The sequence below is a fragment of the Psittacula echo genome (genome assembly GCF_963264785.1).
Source record: "Psittacula echo genome assembly, chromosome: 24".
In the NCBI taxonomy this organism is placed as follows: Eukaryota; Metazoa; Chordata; class Aves; order Psittaciformes; family Psittacidae; genus Psittacula; species Psittacula echo.
Window position 1 is genome coordinate 4370642 of NC_137759.1, and position 18606 is coordinate 4389247.

The window sequence follows — 18606 nt, forward strand, 5'->3', positions numbered from 1 at the left end:
CTTATCTCACACACACCCCCCCAAAAGAAAGCTGAGGGCAAAGCATTCCCAGGTTTACAAGTCTTCTTGTGGTTCAGTCGTGTTACTTGGTTTATTACTCAGACTCATAAAGGGGGGGTAGAGGAATGTGGTTTGCCAAAAACCAAGCTAAAACGTGAATAATTCACAAAACACCATGGCCAGGAGAATAGTCTGCGCTAGAGTGAGACGAGAAGGAAACGATAGATGTGTTTGTGGGAGCTACAAGGGAAAAGATTCCAGGAAGTTAAATAGAATTACGCTGTTCTATGTGGTCTGCTGTCAACAAAACCAGGGGAATGGCTCGTGCTTGGAGGGTTGAGGGGCAAGGGGTGAGGTCATACAGTGTGGTGATGTGGCTTAATGGGCAAATTCTTTATCTAGGTTGCCTCTTAGGGATAAGCAGCAGAATATTTAATCAAAACCAGAGAGATTTAGCATTCATGTTTAACATAACAAATTAACCCAAACTGAGTTAATACGAACACAAGTGCCCAAATCCATATTTTCCTAACCTTTTTCAAAGCGTGTAGCGTGTGACCTCTGTGGCAAGACTCAAAGCAGGCAATAAATCCCAAATTTTAACTTGCATATACTTGTTGGCAATGCATCTTAAGATTTAAACTATTCAGTGTTCTCTTGTTGGAAGAGAACTGAATCAGAACAACAATATTTTTAACATAGCTGTAAATACTTGTCCTGTAGATACAAATGTTTGTCTTGGGCCTATACAAATTTTATACCTGTACAGTTAATTTAATAAGACTGCAAATAAAAAACCTGATTTTTCAATATATTGACAGCCAACAGGATTTACAAATATTTGTAAAATCTGCGGTTTATGTTTATTTGCATAAAATATTTTCAATTGCTTTAGCATTATCCATGCTAGAGAAGCTTCTTGCATGTGGTCCAATGTGTTCAGGATCTCTAGGACCACCACAATGTCCTGATATTACCTTTCTATACAATTCCACTTCTGCCAAAAGCTTTCTTTTGAAGCCTGGCAGGAGCTTCCAACTCCCAGTTAAATTCTATTTATTAGACTAATAAAAAACACACACATAAAACAGTCACATAATTTAGAGTCTTTCTGTAAGGCAGTTTCAGGCTCTGGCACAGCTCAAAACAATTAGAAGACCAGAAATCAGATTCTACCTTATTTTTGAAGTACACTTCAATAGGCATAATGAAGCCTGCGTAGCCAGACTCCTCCACTTTGTAAGGGGGCTCCTTGCACACTGAAAAGAGAACAAACAACTGTTAGCTTTGAATATAATGCAACTTAGTATGAGCCAAAAAGGAGCTGCAAGATGAGAAATGTGGCTCTGACAACTCAGGATACATTAAAACAGTGACTTTGGTGAAAAAAAAAAACAAACCCAACAAAATAAGATGGTGGGCATAGGCTTAGTTACAAACATGAAAATCTGTTCTTAGCTCCTCCCATGGAAAGGAAACATAAAACACTCCATGCCAGAGCCTGGGCGAGAGTCTTCCCCCCCTTTTGCAGGGAGATACAATTACACTGCTGTGCTGGTCCACAACAATGCAAACTGCCACTTAAAGCTGTCTTGCATAAAAAAAAAATAAGGCAAAGATCCAAAAGGTAGGAATTGGAACACCATGGAAAGGTAAAATGTACTTTATGTCCATATTTCTTAATCAAAACACTACACCACGCAAGTGGAATTTTTTTTCCCTTGAAATGCTCTCCTGCAACGCTCAATCTCCATAATTACCTAACGGCCACAGCACAAGCTGCTTCATCCAGAGGCTGCACCAAACCTGAAGGGCAGGTTGAAACTGCTATTTATTCCACACACAAGGAAGCAGGGAGAGGTTAAAGGCTTTGCTGCTAAGGTCACAGTGCCGCTTACGGCAGAAACATCCATTACAAAAGTTAATCTCTTCTAAGAAATTAAGCTGCTTCCTGCCTCAGTTCCCCCTGTCCTGCTACCTGTTGTCTCCTAGTGCTACTGAACCCTTCCCATCACCTCCCACGGCATTTCAGCACAGTGACAGCCCACATGAAGGACTCCGGGATCACTTATTAGCATTCATCTGCCAGAAGAAACACGAGACCATCAGAGAGATTCTCCCCCTCAAGAACCAGATGCACTTGCACATAATTTATGCACTACAATATATGTAAATAAAGTCAATTAAGTAATTAGAGGAATTCAGTGCAAATCTTTTTACTTTCTCTAAAGAATCCCAAGTAATTAATATGATTAGGAAACACTACCTCAAACCTGAAAAGCACACAAATTATCACCCTTTGATGTAGCTACATTAACCCAGCTCGAAGCACTTCTACCATCACTAAGGTACTGGGAAGCAGCACTCAAAATTCTACTGCGAAAAAAGAGTGCATCTAAAAATAATTAATATCTCTAGACTTGCTTTAACTTGAATTTCATGTAAGAAGCCTATCATTTAGGGGGGAAAGCCCCAAAGAACAGTGCCAATATGGCAGCAGGAAACTTCAGACTGTCAGCCAAGCAGCCTTTGTTCCTCTGCTGCTCTATTCAAAGGAATTAAAACTACTACACAAGCAATCTGCTCGCAGCACAAGCCTACCTTCCCCAGTAGATTCTGCTCCAAGTAAGAGCAAACCATCTGAAGAAACCCTTCAAACAGATCTAGAAATAGTGTGCATCTGCCACAGCATTTCTGTACAACCCAGACACATTTTGGTCAAAAGCAAGCTGGCACTAGGAGCAAGCTTAAGAAATCACAGCAGAGAGATGGGGAAAAAACTTGTCTTTAAAGGTAAATGATATGGCAACTGACTGAGGAAAGACCAGGTACTATCCCAACACAGTTGTTTGTAATAAAGTAATTACAGCAGATGACAAGAATTGTAGCACAGCAGCTTGTAACTTTAATTCTGTAAATTAGCTTTCAGCTCAGGACTGCATTTGCTGATCACACATCAGTTTTACTACATCAAATTGAGGAAGCTACTAACAATGCACAGACTAGATTTCCATCCTTACAAGCTGAAAACTTCTGAGCTCCTTTCCACTGTGGGCTCTCACAAGTACAAACACAGTATGAAGCCCTAAGACATCCTGCGTAAACAAGTCTTCCAGTGAAATATTTCAAAGAATGTACCCTGTAAAGTGATGTACAGCAACACTCTGGGGCAGCCAGCATTCCTCTTAACACTACAGAACAACATTGCAGATGGAGTTACACAATCTTAAGCAGAACTAACTCTGTGCTGCTGCTGAAAAGGGCAAGTCCTGCTCTTCCACCTCAACCATGTGCCCCTGCTGCCCCATGCCAAGAATAAGGTTCATGCTGCTGCACAGTCAGAAAGAGCAAAGAATGGATCAGCAGAAAGTTAACACTATAGTTTGTATACTCTTCCCAACCACACTAACTGCACGGTGCCTGCACACATCTGTGCCACTGGAACCTACAGCCCCAGTGGCAAAGAGACCACCACTCCTTTGGCATCACTGATTTCTGCTGGTTTAATGCTACCTGAAGAGGCAGCAGACTGCCTGTTCAGTTTCTACAACTAGAAACTGCAAGAATCCTGACAGCTACTTAATGACCAACACAGAAGTCAACACACTCCAGCAGGTATCCTGGGCTACATCACCAGAGCATGAGCAGCAGCTCAGGCAGGGGATTCTCCTCCATTGCTGCACTCTGGGGAGACCCCGCTTGCAGTCCTGATCCACCTCTGGGGCAACAGCACGAGAGCAACATGGAGCTGATGGAGTGAGGCCAGAGGAGACCACGGAGACGCTGTGAAGGCTGGAGCAGCTCTGCTCTGGAGCCAGGCTGAGAGAGCTGGGCTGGGGCAGCCTGGACAAGAGAAGGCTCCTGAAGGGGAGACCTGAGAGCAGCTCCAGTGCCTAAAGGGGCTACAGGAAACCTGGAGAGGGGCTTGGGACAAGGGCCTGTAGGGACAGGACATGGGGAATGGCTTTAACCTGCCCGAGGGGAGACTGAGATGAGCTCTTAGGCAGAAGCTCTTCCTGTGAGGGTGCTGAGGCGCTGGCACAGGGTGCCCAGAGAAGCTGTGGCTGCCCCATCCCTGGCAGTGTTCAAGGCCAGGTTGGACACAGGGGCTTGGAGCAAGCTGCTCTAGTGGAAGGTGTCCCTGCTTGTGGCAGGAGTTGGAACTGGATGAGCTTTAAGGTCCCTTCCAATCCAAACCACTCTGTAATTCTATGTTCCTATGTATACAAGCCCAATATTTAAGAATCTCTCGCCTATCACACACTTCCAGCTTTTGTTAGCTAATATTAATAAATCAAACACATCTTCCCCATTCTGTAACATGAATTATCTTCTGCTGTCACTAAGTGTCTTGAGAATCTGCATGTACTAATGCTTAAATAAGAGAAAACATCTCACCTCCAGCCCTTTCATCTGAAAAAAGGTCCCATTTGCCCTGACCTTCCTTAAACAAAGACAGTAAAGGTTACAGCTGAAGTGTACACAATGTACATTTTGCTCCTCTTGCAGAGGATATTTTACAGTAAAGCGTCAGTCTGAGACAACCTTGACTTGCACAATGCTCTTTCAGACAGAGGAGACCAAATAACTCATTTTCAGAAACACACTCACCTCGCTTGGGTTTGGGGAAGCTCTCATGGAGCCGAAAGACCACGCGTTCCACAAAGTGCTGGATGTCGCACTGCTCCGGGCCGCGGACAAACACCATCCAGTCATGAGTGAAGCCCTCGGTGGTGGGCTTCTTCCGCAGTTGGGCTCGGTGCCCCAGCTCCAGTTTCACTTGAACTGTGCACTGGTTTAGAACAGAGGTAAGACCATAAGCAAAACAAAATAGTTTACATGTTATGCATAATGCTGAGCCCCAACGATATCACTGCAGGGGAGGAATACAACAGCCTGCACAGAGAGATTAATCTCATACTCAAAGCTACAGGGCTGTCAACAGAAAAGGTATCATAAAAATAGCTCCTAGCACCATTTCATACCTATTTTCTTCCTAATATTAGCATTGCAGGGAAAATAGCTTTACAAGAGGAATAGGTTTATCTGCCTCACTCATTGAAATTGTCAGCTAAGTCCTAATTGCAGAATCTTTATTTCTGGAAAGTGTCAGAGACAGAACTTGATGTTCACAGCTTATAGAATTCACAGCACTGACAGAAAATTAATGTTAAAACATGAAAAACTGGATCATGAATTGGTGGCTTATGATATTCTCTAGAATATGTAATCCATTAGAATACAACTATGATGCTCCTTCTAGTCTTTTAAATGTATTTTATTAACGCACTCTCAAAGACCAAGTTACCATGTAGCATGTCTGCACACTACCCAGCACTAAAATGACCTAATTCTGATTTGCGCCCCCAAATCCTCCTCTGATCATTGAATTACAGAGAAGGTGTATTCAATGTCTCATTCAAAGCACAAGAATCACATTAAATGTCTTAAACCCCAGATTAAATTAATTGTGAAGATCCCTGTATTACTGCAGACTGCACAGTCAGAAGAAAGCAAACGGATTAAACACATGTAACAGAGGAAAGGCAAACGTGATTCAGACACAAGTTAAAGCAAGCAAATCTTAGGGCAAGATTTGTAGAGACAGGGAATAACACTGAAGGTATCCGAACACTTAGGAACATGTTGTACAAAGTAAACCAGGAGCGCAGCGATCGCAAACTAAACTCAGCAAAATCCAGCTTCAGCAACTGGAAGCTTATAAAAAAAAAGGGGGCAGTTTTTAGCCCTTCCCCTCTTTCTTCACCTAAGACTTGAAAATAAGTGTCTTGTTGTTTCCAGCAGTTCTAATTACCAGTGGGAGAGACAATGTTATTTGTCATTACCTACATTACAGGTGGACAGTAAGCCAAGCCGAGGGCGTGACGTTAGACAATGCACAGGGAAAGAGAAAGCTTCCCGAGCTCCACACAAACATTTAGGATAAGTATTACCCTCATTTTCCCACTGAGGAGCTATAACAAGGAGTATGGCTACAATTAACGCTCAGCAATTCTTTTGCATCTCCAACTTGACACTGGCTGCAAACGTGATTTTTCAGAGCATGGTTAATACCTTCTGAAAAAGCGCCTCCATCGCCGTATTCTTTCCTTTGTAAAAAGATCACACAGGAGGTCTACAGACTACCAGGCATCAAAGCTCGACCTCCCAAACTGCAGTCCAGTTCTAATTTCAACTATAAGCCTTAACACGCTCTTTCAGGCAGTTATATTTATAGCAAAATACCTTCAGCTGCCATCCAACACATCACTTCTAAGTCTCAGGGACAAGCTCATCTAATTGCTTCACTGGTATTACTACCACATTTCTTTAGGTTACCTTCCTCTGCAAGTTCTCTTGGAAGGCCATTTTTCCCCATTCTCTGCTTTAGGGCTTATCTACATTGGCTCCATCTCGCCTAAAAATGAAGGTATGAGGCCGTCTGCTCTCTCATGGTGTATTAAGGAATGAGAAAAGAGGCAAGGTGTGTTTCTCTCCAAGCATGGCAATCTCTCCTCTGGTGGAAGAGTATTATGTGGAGACAGCCTGCCTAAATCCTAAGCTCACGGAGGAGGGGGCTTGCAGGCCTGTTTTATCTGGGATACTTCCCACAGCGTTCACACAAGTGTTCACATAACGGAGCCAGGCTGTTCTGCAGCTTCACGTTATCGATTCCATAATTACCCTTTAAATCCTGCTACCGTTGCCAGCTACTACCCCTCTCCAGAGAAGTGCAAATGACTGTCAGGCTACAAAATCTGCCTTTCTAGCTGAAACGGCTGAGAAATCTTAGCTGAGAAACAGATGGGGCTGTGTGGAAGGGAACAAAATTAAAGATAAAAGAGAAGTGTTTAACTGAGAGTGAAAGTTGTACTCGCCACACTCCTCACATATCGGTCCCATTAACAATCGCAATGAATTAAGCCAGAAGTTGAAAACACATTTGAAAATAAGATCTCTCAACATAACAAACACCCAAAGCTGCTCCGCTGAAAATGGAGGTTTTCTTTTCCAAGCGTGTCTCTCAACAAAGGGAAATCAGGCTCCTATTCAAACAATTTGTAATAATACAAAGGCGTCTGCTCCTCAACTTCGCAACAAACACTCGGAAGGCTGCGCCGGCTTTTTGTTTGATGTGCTAATTGCCTGAAAGCCGTAACCAGCTCCCCTCTCGTCCTGCCGAGGGGCTGATGCCGCGGCCGCCGGGGCTCCCCTCCCGCGCCCCGCTCACAGGTAACCTGCTCCCGCACACAAAAGGACTGGAGCCCGCCCGCTCGGCATCACCTCAGGTAAACTTCCAGCCTCCATCCCCGCCCGCTGCGGCACCGCAGCCACCCGCCAGCTACCGGGCGGCTCCCCCCGGGGCGACGAGGACTCCGCCGGTGGCATTAACACTTCGCACCGCGGTGGGGGGGGGGGGGGGGGAGAGCACCGAATCCGGCACCACCCCTCCCGTTAAAGAAGCCCGGGCAGGAATTTGCGGGAAATGCTGCTGCCACCCCCCGCCGCGGGCGAGGCTGCAGCGCGGCCGCCCAGGAAGGGGCGAGGGCTGAGCAACCCCCCCTCTAAAAGGGGATGTGAGGGGGGGGGTGTGAGGACGGGGGTGCCTCCCCGAAGAGGGGCGATGCCCCCCAGCACCACCGGGGGAATCACCCCTACATTGCCCCCTGAGGACTGGGGTTCCCTCCCCGGTGCATGCGGGGCCCGACCCCTCCCCATTCGCGCGCCCCCCCACCCCGGGGTAGGGGCGGCGCCGCGGGGCCTCACGCCCGCAGCGGCGCGGCGGGGCCGCTCCCTCACCTGATTGTCCATGGCTGGGCGCAGCGCTGCGGGCCCCGCTCGCTCGCTCCCGCCGCGGCGATTTACGCTGGCCGGTCGGCGGGGGGGGGTCTCTTTCCCCCGTCCCTAACCTCGTCTCCGAGCGAGGCCGCTCTCCGTCCGTCCCCCCCCACCCCCCTCCCCGCCGCCTCGGCCGCCGGCGCCGCCTCTTCGGTCGCGGCCCCTCACGGCCCCGTCGCCGCCGCTCGCCTCATTGTGTGTCACTCACAGGCAGTAGCCCCGCCACCCCCCCGGCGCCCGCCCCGCGGAACCGGAAACCGACGCCACCAGAGAGGCACCCGCCCGCCGCCAATGGCCGCGCCGCCTCACGCCTGGAGGCGGGGCTTCCGCCCGGGGGCCGCCGTCACGCCCCGCCTCCGCCTGACGGGCAGCAGCAGCAGCCAATCAGTGGCGGGCGGGCTGCCGAAGGGGCGGGGCTAGAGGCGGGGCCTGTGCTGGGTCAAGCGGGGAGTGGGAGGGAGTGAGCCCTCGCCACCTCCCATGGGCCCCCTGCCCGCGGCTCTGCGGCGTGGCTGGGCCCGCGGCCCCTTCCCCGGAGCTCTCCGTGGCTTGTCCCCGGCCCCGCGCCGCACGGCCGGCAGCAGAACCGAGTGCTTAGGCCTTGTTGTACGTTGCGGCTGCGCCAAGCCCTCCCCTTTTCCATCCCTCGGCCCACGCTTCCCCGCTGCTGGCGGCTGCGGATCTCAGCCGTGTATTAATTCCCTACACAAATGAGCTGGGAACAAGGGAAACCGCAGCTCCCAGCACAGCGGGCAGGGCAGTCCCGAATAGTTGGGCTGGGAGCCGGTGGCGCTGCCTGCCCGTGGTTCGCCTTGTCCTCCTGCAGCCTCTCCTTCCATTTTAGCTCCGTTCCCTCCCGTCTTATTTTTCCCCTCCCTGTTCATTTCCCCCCAATGCCCCAGCTCTTCTCTCTTGACCTCTCGTTTCTCCTCAGTTTCTCTTTAATCTTACCCTGTTTTCTCTCACTCCCCTTTCATTCTCCCTTGTTTTTCCTCATTCTTCTTCTTAACTGCCCTCGGTCTCCCTCATTCTATTTCTGTTTCTCTCCTTTTCCCTCAATTTCTCTTTATTTTCCCTTTGGTCTCCCTGTCTGTTTCCATTTCCCCTCGGCTTCTCCCCTTTCCCCCCTCAGTCTCTATTCCCCCTCAGTCTCTATTCTTTCCCCCTCAGTCTCCCTCCTTTCCCCGCAGTTTCTCCCGTTTCTCCTCTTTGTCCCTCCCTTTCCCTCAGTTTCTCTCACGTTCCCTCTCATCCTCCCAGGCCGCTCTCGGCCTCGGCCCCCGCTGCCTTCCAGCAGCCGCAATCCCCGCCGCAGCGGAGCTCGGCGTTCGCTGCGATGGAACCATATCGCGTTGGCTGGGCTGGAGCGGTGCTATTTGCAATGCAAATGGCCCCGGGAATTCCTTCAGTGCAGCGGTAGCCATCAGCCGCGGCCCAGGCCCGGAGGCCACCGGCCGGGCCAGAACGCAGCTGCCGGCGGAGGCCTCGTTAGCACTCGCCCGCCCTGTGCCGCGGTTCTCGGCACCGCCGCCGGCTCCGAGCGGGGCATTTGCATCTGAAAAGTGGGGTTTGTTTCTCCTCGCTTAGGGCTCTGCAGAACAAGTTACCGCGCCCGAGTTTGGGAGCCTCAAATGACGGCGGGACCATCCGACCATCCTTCCAAGTGCCGTTTTGCCACTGTTTCTGAGGGAGTTCTGTGATACTGTGAGTTTTCCTTTGAAACAGAGGCGAGGAGGAATTTTTCCCTTCGTGGAACTTTCCTGTTTGGAATAGTTTGTTGATCCCTGTCAGAAAACCGCGTGTGAGCCGCTAGCGCCCTGTGTGCCGCGGGCTGATCGCCACAGGCGAGGATTAATCGGTTCCCGAATCGTTCTAAAGAGCCAGTTTACCTCATCAACCTGATAGAGGATGTTAGGAAAGCAAAACGCTTCCTCGCTTCAGTTAACAACAACAACAACAAAAAAGAGCCTGATTTGGGGTTCTTTTAAGTGCTCCAGTTTTAATTTTCTGTGTTTGTCTGATGCGGTCCCAAGAGCCATCTCCTCAGACAGTTTCTTTTCTTCTCCCTTGAGCTAGGGCCTCTTTCTCTGGGAGTTCTCATTGAGATCTTTAATTGTGGACATTATTCCCACACAAGTGACTCTTGGGTCTAAATCTTCTACATTCTACCTCCCAGTCCTACCCATTCACTCTTATCACAGCCCTTGGTGGTTAAATGCTGCCAGGCCTGGGAAGGTCTCTTATCTTTCCCAGATTTGACTCCACTCTTGCTCCATTGAATCTTCTCCTTGTGCAGGAGATGTTGCTCAAACACACAAGACCCTGAATTTCTCCTTTTCTTAAACATGGGCTGAAACATCATTAGAATTTGGGCTTTAATTTCATTCCTATCAGCAGCAATTTTTCTGTGCCTTTATTTTTGCCCAGCCTGGTGCTAACGGTTGTTTTCATGCTCATGCAGACTGCCCTTCCACTCCAGCATCCATAGTTACCTCTGTCGGTTTCGACACAAGTTGCTCCTTCAACTGAGATGGGATGCAAAGCAAGAACTTGGACACTTCCAAGTCAGGGATTGGAAACCCAGAGGCAGGTGCCTTGGCTTCCATGGCACCTCAGGTGCACAGTCCAATACGTGGGCACTAAAACTGTGCAGAAGAAGACATTTGGCATAAGGACATTGTTATATTGATGCCAAACACCCCAGTGCTCTGTGCTGGGACAAGTAGTGCCAGTGGGGTGATTTAAGATGTGCTGGGGCAGCTCTTTGCATTCACCTGCAAAATACTTGAGGAGAGAATTCCTTTAAGCAGGCTTTGCTCCACAAGCGATTCCCAGTTCTGAATGGTTTCCAGCCCAATAACTGATCAAGCTTCCCCTCAGATAAATCACAGTGAAGAGCAGGACCTTGCCCAGCTCTGTGGAGTGTCTTGGGAGGTTCAGGTAGTGCTGGTGGAGCCAGACCTCCAAAGGTCTGATTTTGCAGGGCCACCTCGAGCTGAGGAGCTGTCAGCTGAGTCCTTCACACCCCAGGCAGCGGGGGCTGAGCTCCGGCATCTTTATACCTATTCCAGCAACTTCTGGGGTTTGCAAAGAGCGTCTGCAAATCCAATTAGTGTCTGTCTTTGTGGCACTCTACGCTGGCAGAGATCTGCCGTGTTGCTGCCATCTACAGTAGGGCCAGTGCCAATGGATAAGAACCAGCTCTTATTTGCATATTCAAATATGCAAATGAAACATGACAGCTCTCCCTAATTTTTGTTTTGAGGGGTCTTATTTCGCTTTCCAGAGTCTTGCTTCAAAGATCCTTGTCTTGGACTCAAAGTACGTGTTCAATCTGGCTTGGCCCACAGTAGGGGAATGTGCCAACGACTGACTCAATGTGCCCCTTTCCACGTCTTTTGTAGCCCCTTTAGGCACTGGAGCTGCTCTAAGGTCTCTCCTTCAGGAGCCTTCTCTTCTCCAGGCTGCCCCAGCCCAGCTCTCTCAGCCTGGCTCCAGAGCAGAGCTGCTCCAGCCCTCGCAGCATCTCCTTGGCCTCCTCTGGACTCGCTCCAGCATCACCACATCCTTCTTATGTTGGGAGCCCCAAGATAATAGTCCTGCAGACTTAAAGATTAACACACAAACCTTGATTGGAGCCGGTTTATCTGATAAAACAAGTGCCTCCACTCTTCATCAATGTGCAAGATGACAGAATAGAAAGACCTCCAAGATCTCTCCTGCATTCACCACCTTCTCTCGCCAGCTGCACAATGATTACCGTGGTCTTCACTGACTCCTATGAAGCGCATGTATGGCTGTGGGAGCCTTCGTTGTCTTCAATTCATGGCAGAGACTCAGTGCTGGGCTTGGGAGAGAACCGAGCTAGTGATGGAGAAGGAAGCTGTGAGTGAGGAGTGTGTTCTGCAGCAATGTTCTGGTGCAGCAGGGCTCCTGGTTTGCTAATCAGGATCCTTGCAAGGGAAGTGTGTTCCTTCGAATCAGCTCTTCTTCCTAAAAATATTCATTCTTCTAAAAATTATATTGTTTTGCCCATTCTCTGCCTTCCCCTCCTTCTCCAGCCCACCCTCCACACTACGGTATTCACAGCACATATTTAACACCAGGGTAGTATAGCGAAAGTCCAGATTGTTAATAGCCAAAACCTCCGATTGCCAAAAAGATACTCCTAGCAACTACTAGCTGCATCTGGGAAAAATTACAGACAGCTCAGAAATTCTTTAGTTCCCTTATTAATGAAGGACTTGGTAGAAAAAAAGCCCCACACTAATACAGTTTAGCTTAACTAAGTTCTTTTGTGCCTGAGGAAAATTGAAATTATAGTGTAGTATAGCTACTGAAAAATGCAAAAGGCTTTTAATGTGCAATAACCCTCCAAACCAGAAGGAAGAGGGAAAATTTTCTTCGTAAGTGGGAACACAATGCAAATTTATTTTATTCTTTCTGTGTATTTAGTACTGGTGAAAAGAGCCAGATGAATAGTCACAAATACGTCATGTCCCTTGCAGATGCAACATGGGCAGCACAAGCGTCCTCAAACTGCCCTGCCAACGTGCTTCAATTCTGAATGAGGAGGACCAGCTTTCTGGGTGAGAATGAAGGCTGTCTCTATTCAGCCCTCGACCCCTCTGCTTGAGGCTCTTAATGAAGGGGCCTCATTAACACCAAAGGTGAGGTTGCCATTATAATGTAGCTACTGGTCCACTGCAGGCTGAATTGGCACCTATCAATTCATTTCGCCTGGCTATTGAGCAGCTGTCTGGTGACGGTACCTTTCTCTTGTACTCTATAGACAGAGGTCAGGGTTGGCCAAGTGATGTAACGATCTGTGTCGTGCCAAGGCAGGCTGGACCTGCCACGAAGAGCGTTGCACAAGCTGGATTTGTCCCACACTGAATACGAGCTGCTGGCACAAGTGCAGGCTGGAGAAGATGGGCCCAGGCACCTTACGTGCTCGCTGGAGCAAACAATCACTGTACAATAGGAGGGAGTGAGATTCACTGCTGAAATTTGTGTTTGCTTCACATGGGGCTCCTTTAGGTTGATGCCAGAGTCACTGAAAGATGCTCATCTGCATGCTCAGAGAGAGGCCACCTTCTCTCTGGTGAATGTCGCCCTAGACAGGATAACTTCAGGCCACTGAAAAATATCAGATGAGGATAAAAATAGTCTGACATATAGGACACGACAGGAGATCAGGAGGCGAGTCTGACCAGCACCAAAAAATCCTGTTTGGAATTGTCTTCTGGACTGAAGAGTCCAAAAGCAAGTAGAAACATAGGGTAAATATACTGTCAGATATCATAGAATCGCAGAGTGGTTTGAGTTGCAACGGACCTTAGAGCTCATCCAGCTCCAACCCCTGCCACGGGCAGGGACGCCTTCCACTGGAGCAGCTTGCTCTAAGCCCCTGTGTCCAACCTGGCCTTGAACACTGCCAGGGATGGGGCAGCCACAGCTTCTCTGGGCACCCTGTGCCAGCGCCTCAGCACCCTCCCAGGGAAGAGCTTCTGCCTAAGAGCTCATCTCAGTCTCCCCTCTGGCAGGTTAAAGCCATTCCCTTGTCCTGTCCCTACAGGCCCTTGCTGATTTTTGTGGATTCAGGGTCAGCTCCTCTCTGACATATTCCATCAAAACTAAACTGTTTTGTTGGAATGTTATGAAATGAGCTTTCACCTGTCTACACAGCAACTGGAGGTGGGGTTGCCACATATGTAAATGTATGCAAACTACCTCTGATCTTGGTAACCCAGGTACGATAGCAGTTCAGATAATCCCCCATGTATGGGCTATGCAGATTTGCCTGTTACTCAGGGAATTTGGCTGGCCCTATCTGTGCTGAAACTTATCCCACTGAAACCTAAATCATTATCGCTGCTATCACTCCCTGTGAGACAATAGTGCACCTGATTGCAGCAGAGTCACATCTTAGCAGCGTGGAACTTCTCACACGCTTTGGAGCTTGGTTTTGTGGCATAAAGGTTCTGTCCAGCCTGGCCTTGAACACTGCCAGGGATGCAGCACTCACAGCTTTCTTAGGTAGCCTGTTCCAGTGCCTCACCATTCTCACAGTAAGGAATTTCTTCCTTATATCCAACCTAAATCTCCCCTGTTTAAGTTTGAACCCAACTTGAACTTGAGTTCCAGTGGCTTTTAATCCGTATGTGTGTCTTTCTGTAAGGATGGTAAATGTTATTCAATAGTACACAATTCAGTCTTGAAGTAGGATGATTCCTGCTGAATAAATTCAACTTGTTGCCATCTTTGCTCCATTTCACAGATTTGCTTTTGATTTCACTTGGCATTACTCCGGTGGATGTTAATTCCTGGCAGTATTAGGATAGAAAGCACCAAAATCTCACACGTATTAATCTGTACATTTCCACATTACAATTCTTCATTGATTACTTTTTAAATTGGTTCCATAAAGCACTTAGGAAAATATTGCAGTTTGCACTTTATTGGCATTACATGGCACTACTTGTGGCTCCAGCCCAGCAAAATATATTCCTAAGTGTAAGCAAATGCCATTGATATCAATGGAATTATTCCTATTCTTAAAATTAAACATATGCTTAAACATTGTAGTGAACTGAGACAGCTGGGCTCTTATGGAAGGCCTATTGAAATAAAAGCAGCATCAACTGCAGATTGTGAGTTTTATAACCCAATGCACAACTGAGTGTTGCTTTTGGTGAATATTTCAGCAGTTGAGCTAAATCTTTGCCTTTTGTGAGACATTTGCAAGGCTGAAACCAAATGTGCCATTGCAGACCAACCCGATTCAGTTTTATGTTTAAACATGGTTATAAAATCCCATGTGCTTAAGAGAGCTCGTGACCTGGGACCCAAGTGACTGAATGTTCGTAGAAAGTGAATAATAAAAAGTAGAGAGCGGTCCTAATTGGAACCACATTTTGAGCTGTATTGGGAAGGCACAGAAAAATTAATCCTTCCATTTTAGGTATTTTGATAGCAGCCATTAGTAGAGAATTGAAGTTATTTCAACCTCTTTGTCAGACAAATGGGAGCTGCTTGTTTTTCCTCTGAGAACAGCAACGAGAATGTCCTACTAAGTGGAACCGAATCGTGGGGTTTTAGAGAAACAGAGATCATTTGAGCTTTTGATTAAAAGTTCTTTTTTTGTCACCTGGTTTATTTGGCCATTTAATGGCTGTGCTTGTCCTTGCCGAGAAGCAACTTTTACCCACGTCTCCTCTATGATCATGGCTCAAAACCGACCCTGATTGTGTGTGCAGCCACCATGTGAGCTAATACAGAAAGACGAAGGCAGGGGACCTCAAGACCCTGACTACTGCAATCACAGTGACAGCGTGTCCACCGAAGTACAACTTGCAGCTAATCAGGACCTGATACCTTTCATCTGGCTGGAACAAGCACCAGTATCTGGAAAATCCTGGCATCTGTTTATGTCCTGATGTCTAATTTAGCCTGATACGAAGAGTGGATAGCAAGGATGTAGGTAATACAGTGAAAACCAACAAGAAACCTCTTTCCTAGCAGTTGTGAGGTTGATGTAACAAAAGTGCCAGCCCCTGAGCTGGAAATCCTGTGTCAAGCCTCAAAAGTAACACTTTGAGTTGAAAGGACAAGGCATTTAGAGATAATAATTCTTGGAGCTTATCTGTTTCCTTCCTGGGTTTCTGAACCCTTTGCTTTCAGACTTTTGACTGCAGGCTTGGGGGATTAAAACTGGAACTAAAATCAAAGCTGAATCGGTGTTGGTTTAACATGACTCCAGCAGAGGGTTCTTTCAATCAATCATAAAGATTGCCAGGCTGGCAATAAGATCCCAGGACCTAGCAACATCCATTCCATGTTTCAAAACTATTATCTTCTTTCTCTTTGAGACAGTTACAGACTAAAGGTCTTTTGCAAAAGACATAAGAGACACTCCAGTGAAGCAATTTCTTCTCCTGGCATTGTTAAGAGCAGGGACTGGGTTATTATTAATTACTTTTGCATTATTTATGCAGGCCCATGAATGTGCAATGTCTTTTCCAGATAAATCACTCTGCCTTGAAAAGTTTCCAGCCTGCGAGCCAAGCCCTGCAATGTAAATCTGTAACAGCAGGAGGCAACTTGGCACAGCAGAACAGGTAAGTGTTAATCCTTGATGCTGCAGGACTGGTGTGTTATCAACAGTGTTACTTCATTTGTGTTGCAATGGCACCAAATAGACTCTCAACTGATGCCGTTGTTTCACAACCTCTTTAATCTGGCATCAGTTGAAAGGAGCAGCCTCTTCTATCCTCTTCCTCATTCTCTTGCCTCTTTTTTTGTGGTTTAGGCAGCCACATGGGGAACCAAATCAGGGAAACAATCTGGGTTCATCTGGCAAAAAGAAGGAAAGGTTTCACTTTGACCAGTCCTAGCTCAGATCCCAGAGCACACGGGTTTGCTGCTTTTCCTGCCCTGCCTGTCCTCCTGTGTCGCTCTGCTGAGGGAGCCAGCCAGCAGTTACCCCCAGGGAGGCACCCACAGGCCAAGGGTCCCGGTGCAGAAGGTACTGTCAGAGCTCCTCATGGTCTTGGGGGTGTCGAGAAGGGGCCAGTGTTGCCTTTCATCCTCTGAGGGCTCCCAACTTTACCCATCCAATGCGCTGGTCATCCCTGCAGGAGCCCTCTCAGCTCAAGGCAAAATGCCTTGACTCGTCCCTTTGACAGGACATCCAGGACAGGTTGGACAGGGCTTGGAGCAACTTGGTCTAGTGGAAGGTGTCCCTGCCCATGGAACTGGGTGAGCTTTAAATGCCCTTCCAGCCCAAATCATTCTATGATTCTATGACAGCGTCACTGGGTTTTGGGGGGTGTTTGTCAGCTCTGCGGTGCTGGAGCTGTGGCTCCCTGGCTGGAAGAACAAAGCATCCCCAGAAGCTCAGGGACCTTTTGGAGGTGCAACCCCAGCCTTGGATAACTCCTTTGCAGTGCTGGGTGCTCCCAGACCACAGTCACACGCTGCTGTCAAGGCTGCTTCGGGTTTTCAGGCTAGAGCCCTGCTTGGAGCAGGAGGCCCTGCCTCGGGCACTGCAGTCCTTTTAAAGCTGCTTTGTGGGTTTCTTTTCTCTTTCTTTTTTCTTTTCTTTCTTTTCTTTCTTTTTTTCTTTCTTTCCCACTCTCCTCCCCCCCCCCCCCCCCCCCCAGGTTCCCAGGGCTGGGGATTCAGCTTCTGGCTTCATCCAGAAATCCCTGAGGGTTTCAAATCCCCACGAGGCCTCTCAATGTCTTGATCTGCTTGAATAGGCATTTTTAACACGGCCCCGGCTGTCATCGGGGCCTGTTACAGTCACTCAACTGCAGCAACATTGTTCTCAAGGCGGCGGCGCCCGGGACACCTCCCTTATTACCATAGTGCACAGGGGATTGTGCTGCTGGGCTTTCTGTACCGAGCATCCCACCAGTTCCATGGCCAGAGGCAGCCAATTAGCCCTCCTCACCCATGCCTCATCCTCCATCCCTTCATGGCTCTCTCAGCATCCCCATCCCGCGGGGCTGCTGGCTCCCGTCCATCGCCAGCGGTGCTGTCAGAGGTGAAGGTGACCCCCTTTTCCTGTGCCAGGCTCCCTGGCAACGCAGCCTTTCTTTGCGAGCGGCCTCCTCCACCCCCTGACGGGGAGAGGGGCTGTGAAAGCCCCGCTGCACTTTTGAACTTGCTGCCGGCGCGCTCAGTGGCTGTGCGGGACGGAGCTGAGCGAGGGGCTGAGCCCAGCGGGGACCCGGTGCAATTGCCCAGAAGTTATTAATAGGCTGTAGAAGAATGTGATGAGCTGGGGAAGGGGTAAGGAGGGGGGAGAGCAAGAGAGAGTGAAACAGGGAGGGTCAGCAAAAGGGAGACGGGGTGGTGAGAAGAGAGGCAAGAGTGACAGCGCTCAGGGCAGACAAAGAGGTGAAGAGATGGGCACCAGCACGGGTGACAAGGGCAGAAGAAGGTCCGAGTTCCCCCTTTTCCTGCACCTTGTGAGGTGTCTCATCAGTGGCCACGCTGGGGTAGAGGTGTCCGACCTCGGTGCTGGAGGATGGAAAGGGCAGAGGGACCTGCGGGTTCAGTCCTTGCGCAGGGCATCCCTTTCCCCAAGATGAAATATTGCTCATGGGGTTCATGAGCCAAATTTGCCATCTAGTGGCTCTGGGGACCATTGCAGAGGGACCCACGAGGCAGCAGGGCCACTGCATGGGCACTGTGTGGCACCTACACAGCATCTTGTGCCTCAGAGGTTAAGCCCAGAGTGCTTCTGGTTTTACTTTACTCATAGAATCATTGAATACCAGGTTGGAAGAGACCTCGAGGATCATCTGGTCCAAGCTTTCTGTGACTAAAACTAGATGTCTCAGCACCCCATTCAGCTGAATCTTAACAGTGTCCAGGGCTGGGGAATACACCACTTCCCTGGGGAGATTATTCCAATGGCTCATTATTCTCATGGTGAAAAGCTTTCCTCTTGTGGGCAGTCTCCCCAGCAGTAACTCGTGCCCATTACCCCTCATCTTTAACGTGGGACTCCTTGTAAAAAGGGAGCCTCCATCTTTTTTTGTAACCACCCTTTAAATACCAAACATGATGAGAAGGTTTCAGCCTTTTCTTCTCCAGGCTGAACAGTCCCAGCTCTTTCAGCCTTTCCTTTAATGGATTCCCAGCCCTTGAATCATCTTTATGGCCCTTCCCTGGATCCTCTCCAGCCTATCCACATCCGTTTCTGTATAGTAGGGACCAAAACTGAACACAATAACTTTACTCACAGGGACCCAA

At 48.6% G+C, this 18606-nt stretch overlaps 2 protein-coding genes across 5 annotated transcripts in view; one reads left to right on the forward strand and one right to left on the reverse strand.

Annotated features, from left to right (window-relative positions):
* MLLT1 (MLLT1 super elongation complex subunit) overlaps positions 1-8008 on the reverse strand; it is a 32207-nt gene extending 24199 nt beyond the window's left edge. For all 4 annotated transcript variants that reach the window (XR_013958415.1, XM_080633739.1, XM_080633738.1 and 1 more), the window contains exons 1-3: positions 7801-8008; positions 4612-4792; positions 1177-1259 (exon numbers count right to left, since the gene is read on the reverse strand). Coding sequence is in view for 3 of the 4 variants with exons in the window: in XM_080633739.1 (XP_080489865.1) it covers positions 1177-1259; positions 4612-4792; positions 7801-7812 (276 nt within the window). In the remaining variant the exon portion in view is untranslated. The remainder of the gene's footprint in view (positions 1-1176; positions 1260-4611; positions 4793-7800) is intronic.
* The window catches only part of LOC308229673 (acidic leucine-rich nuclear phosphoprotein 32 family member B-like), a 99938-nt gene that overhangs the window by 49641 nt on the left and 31691 nt on the right, over positions 1-18606 (forward strand). The window lies entirely within an intron of this gene.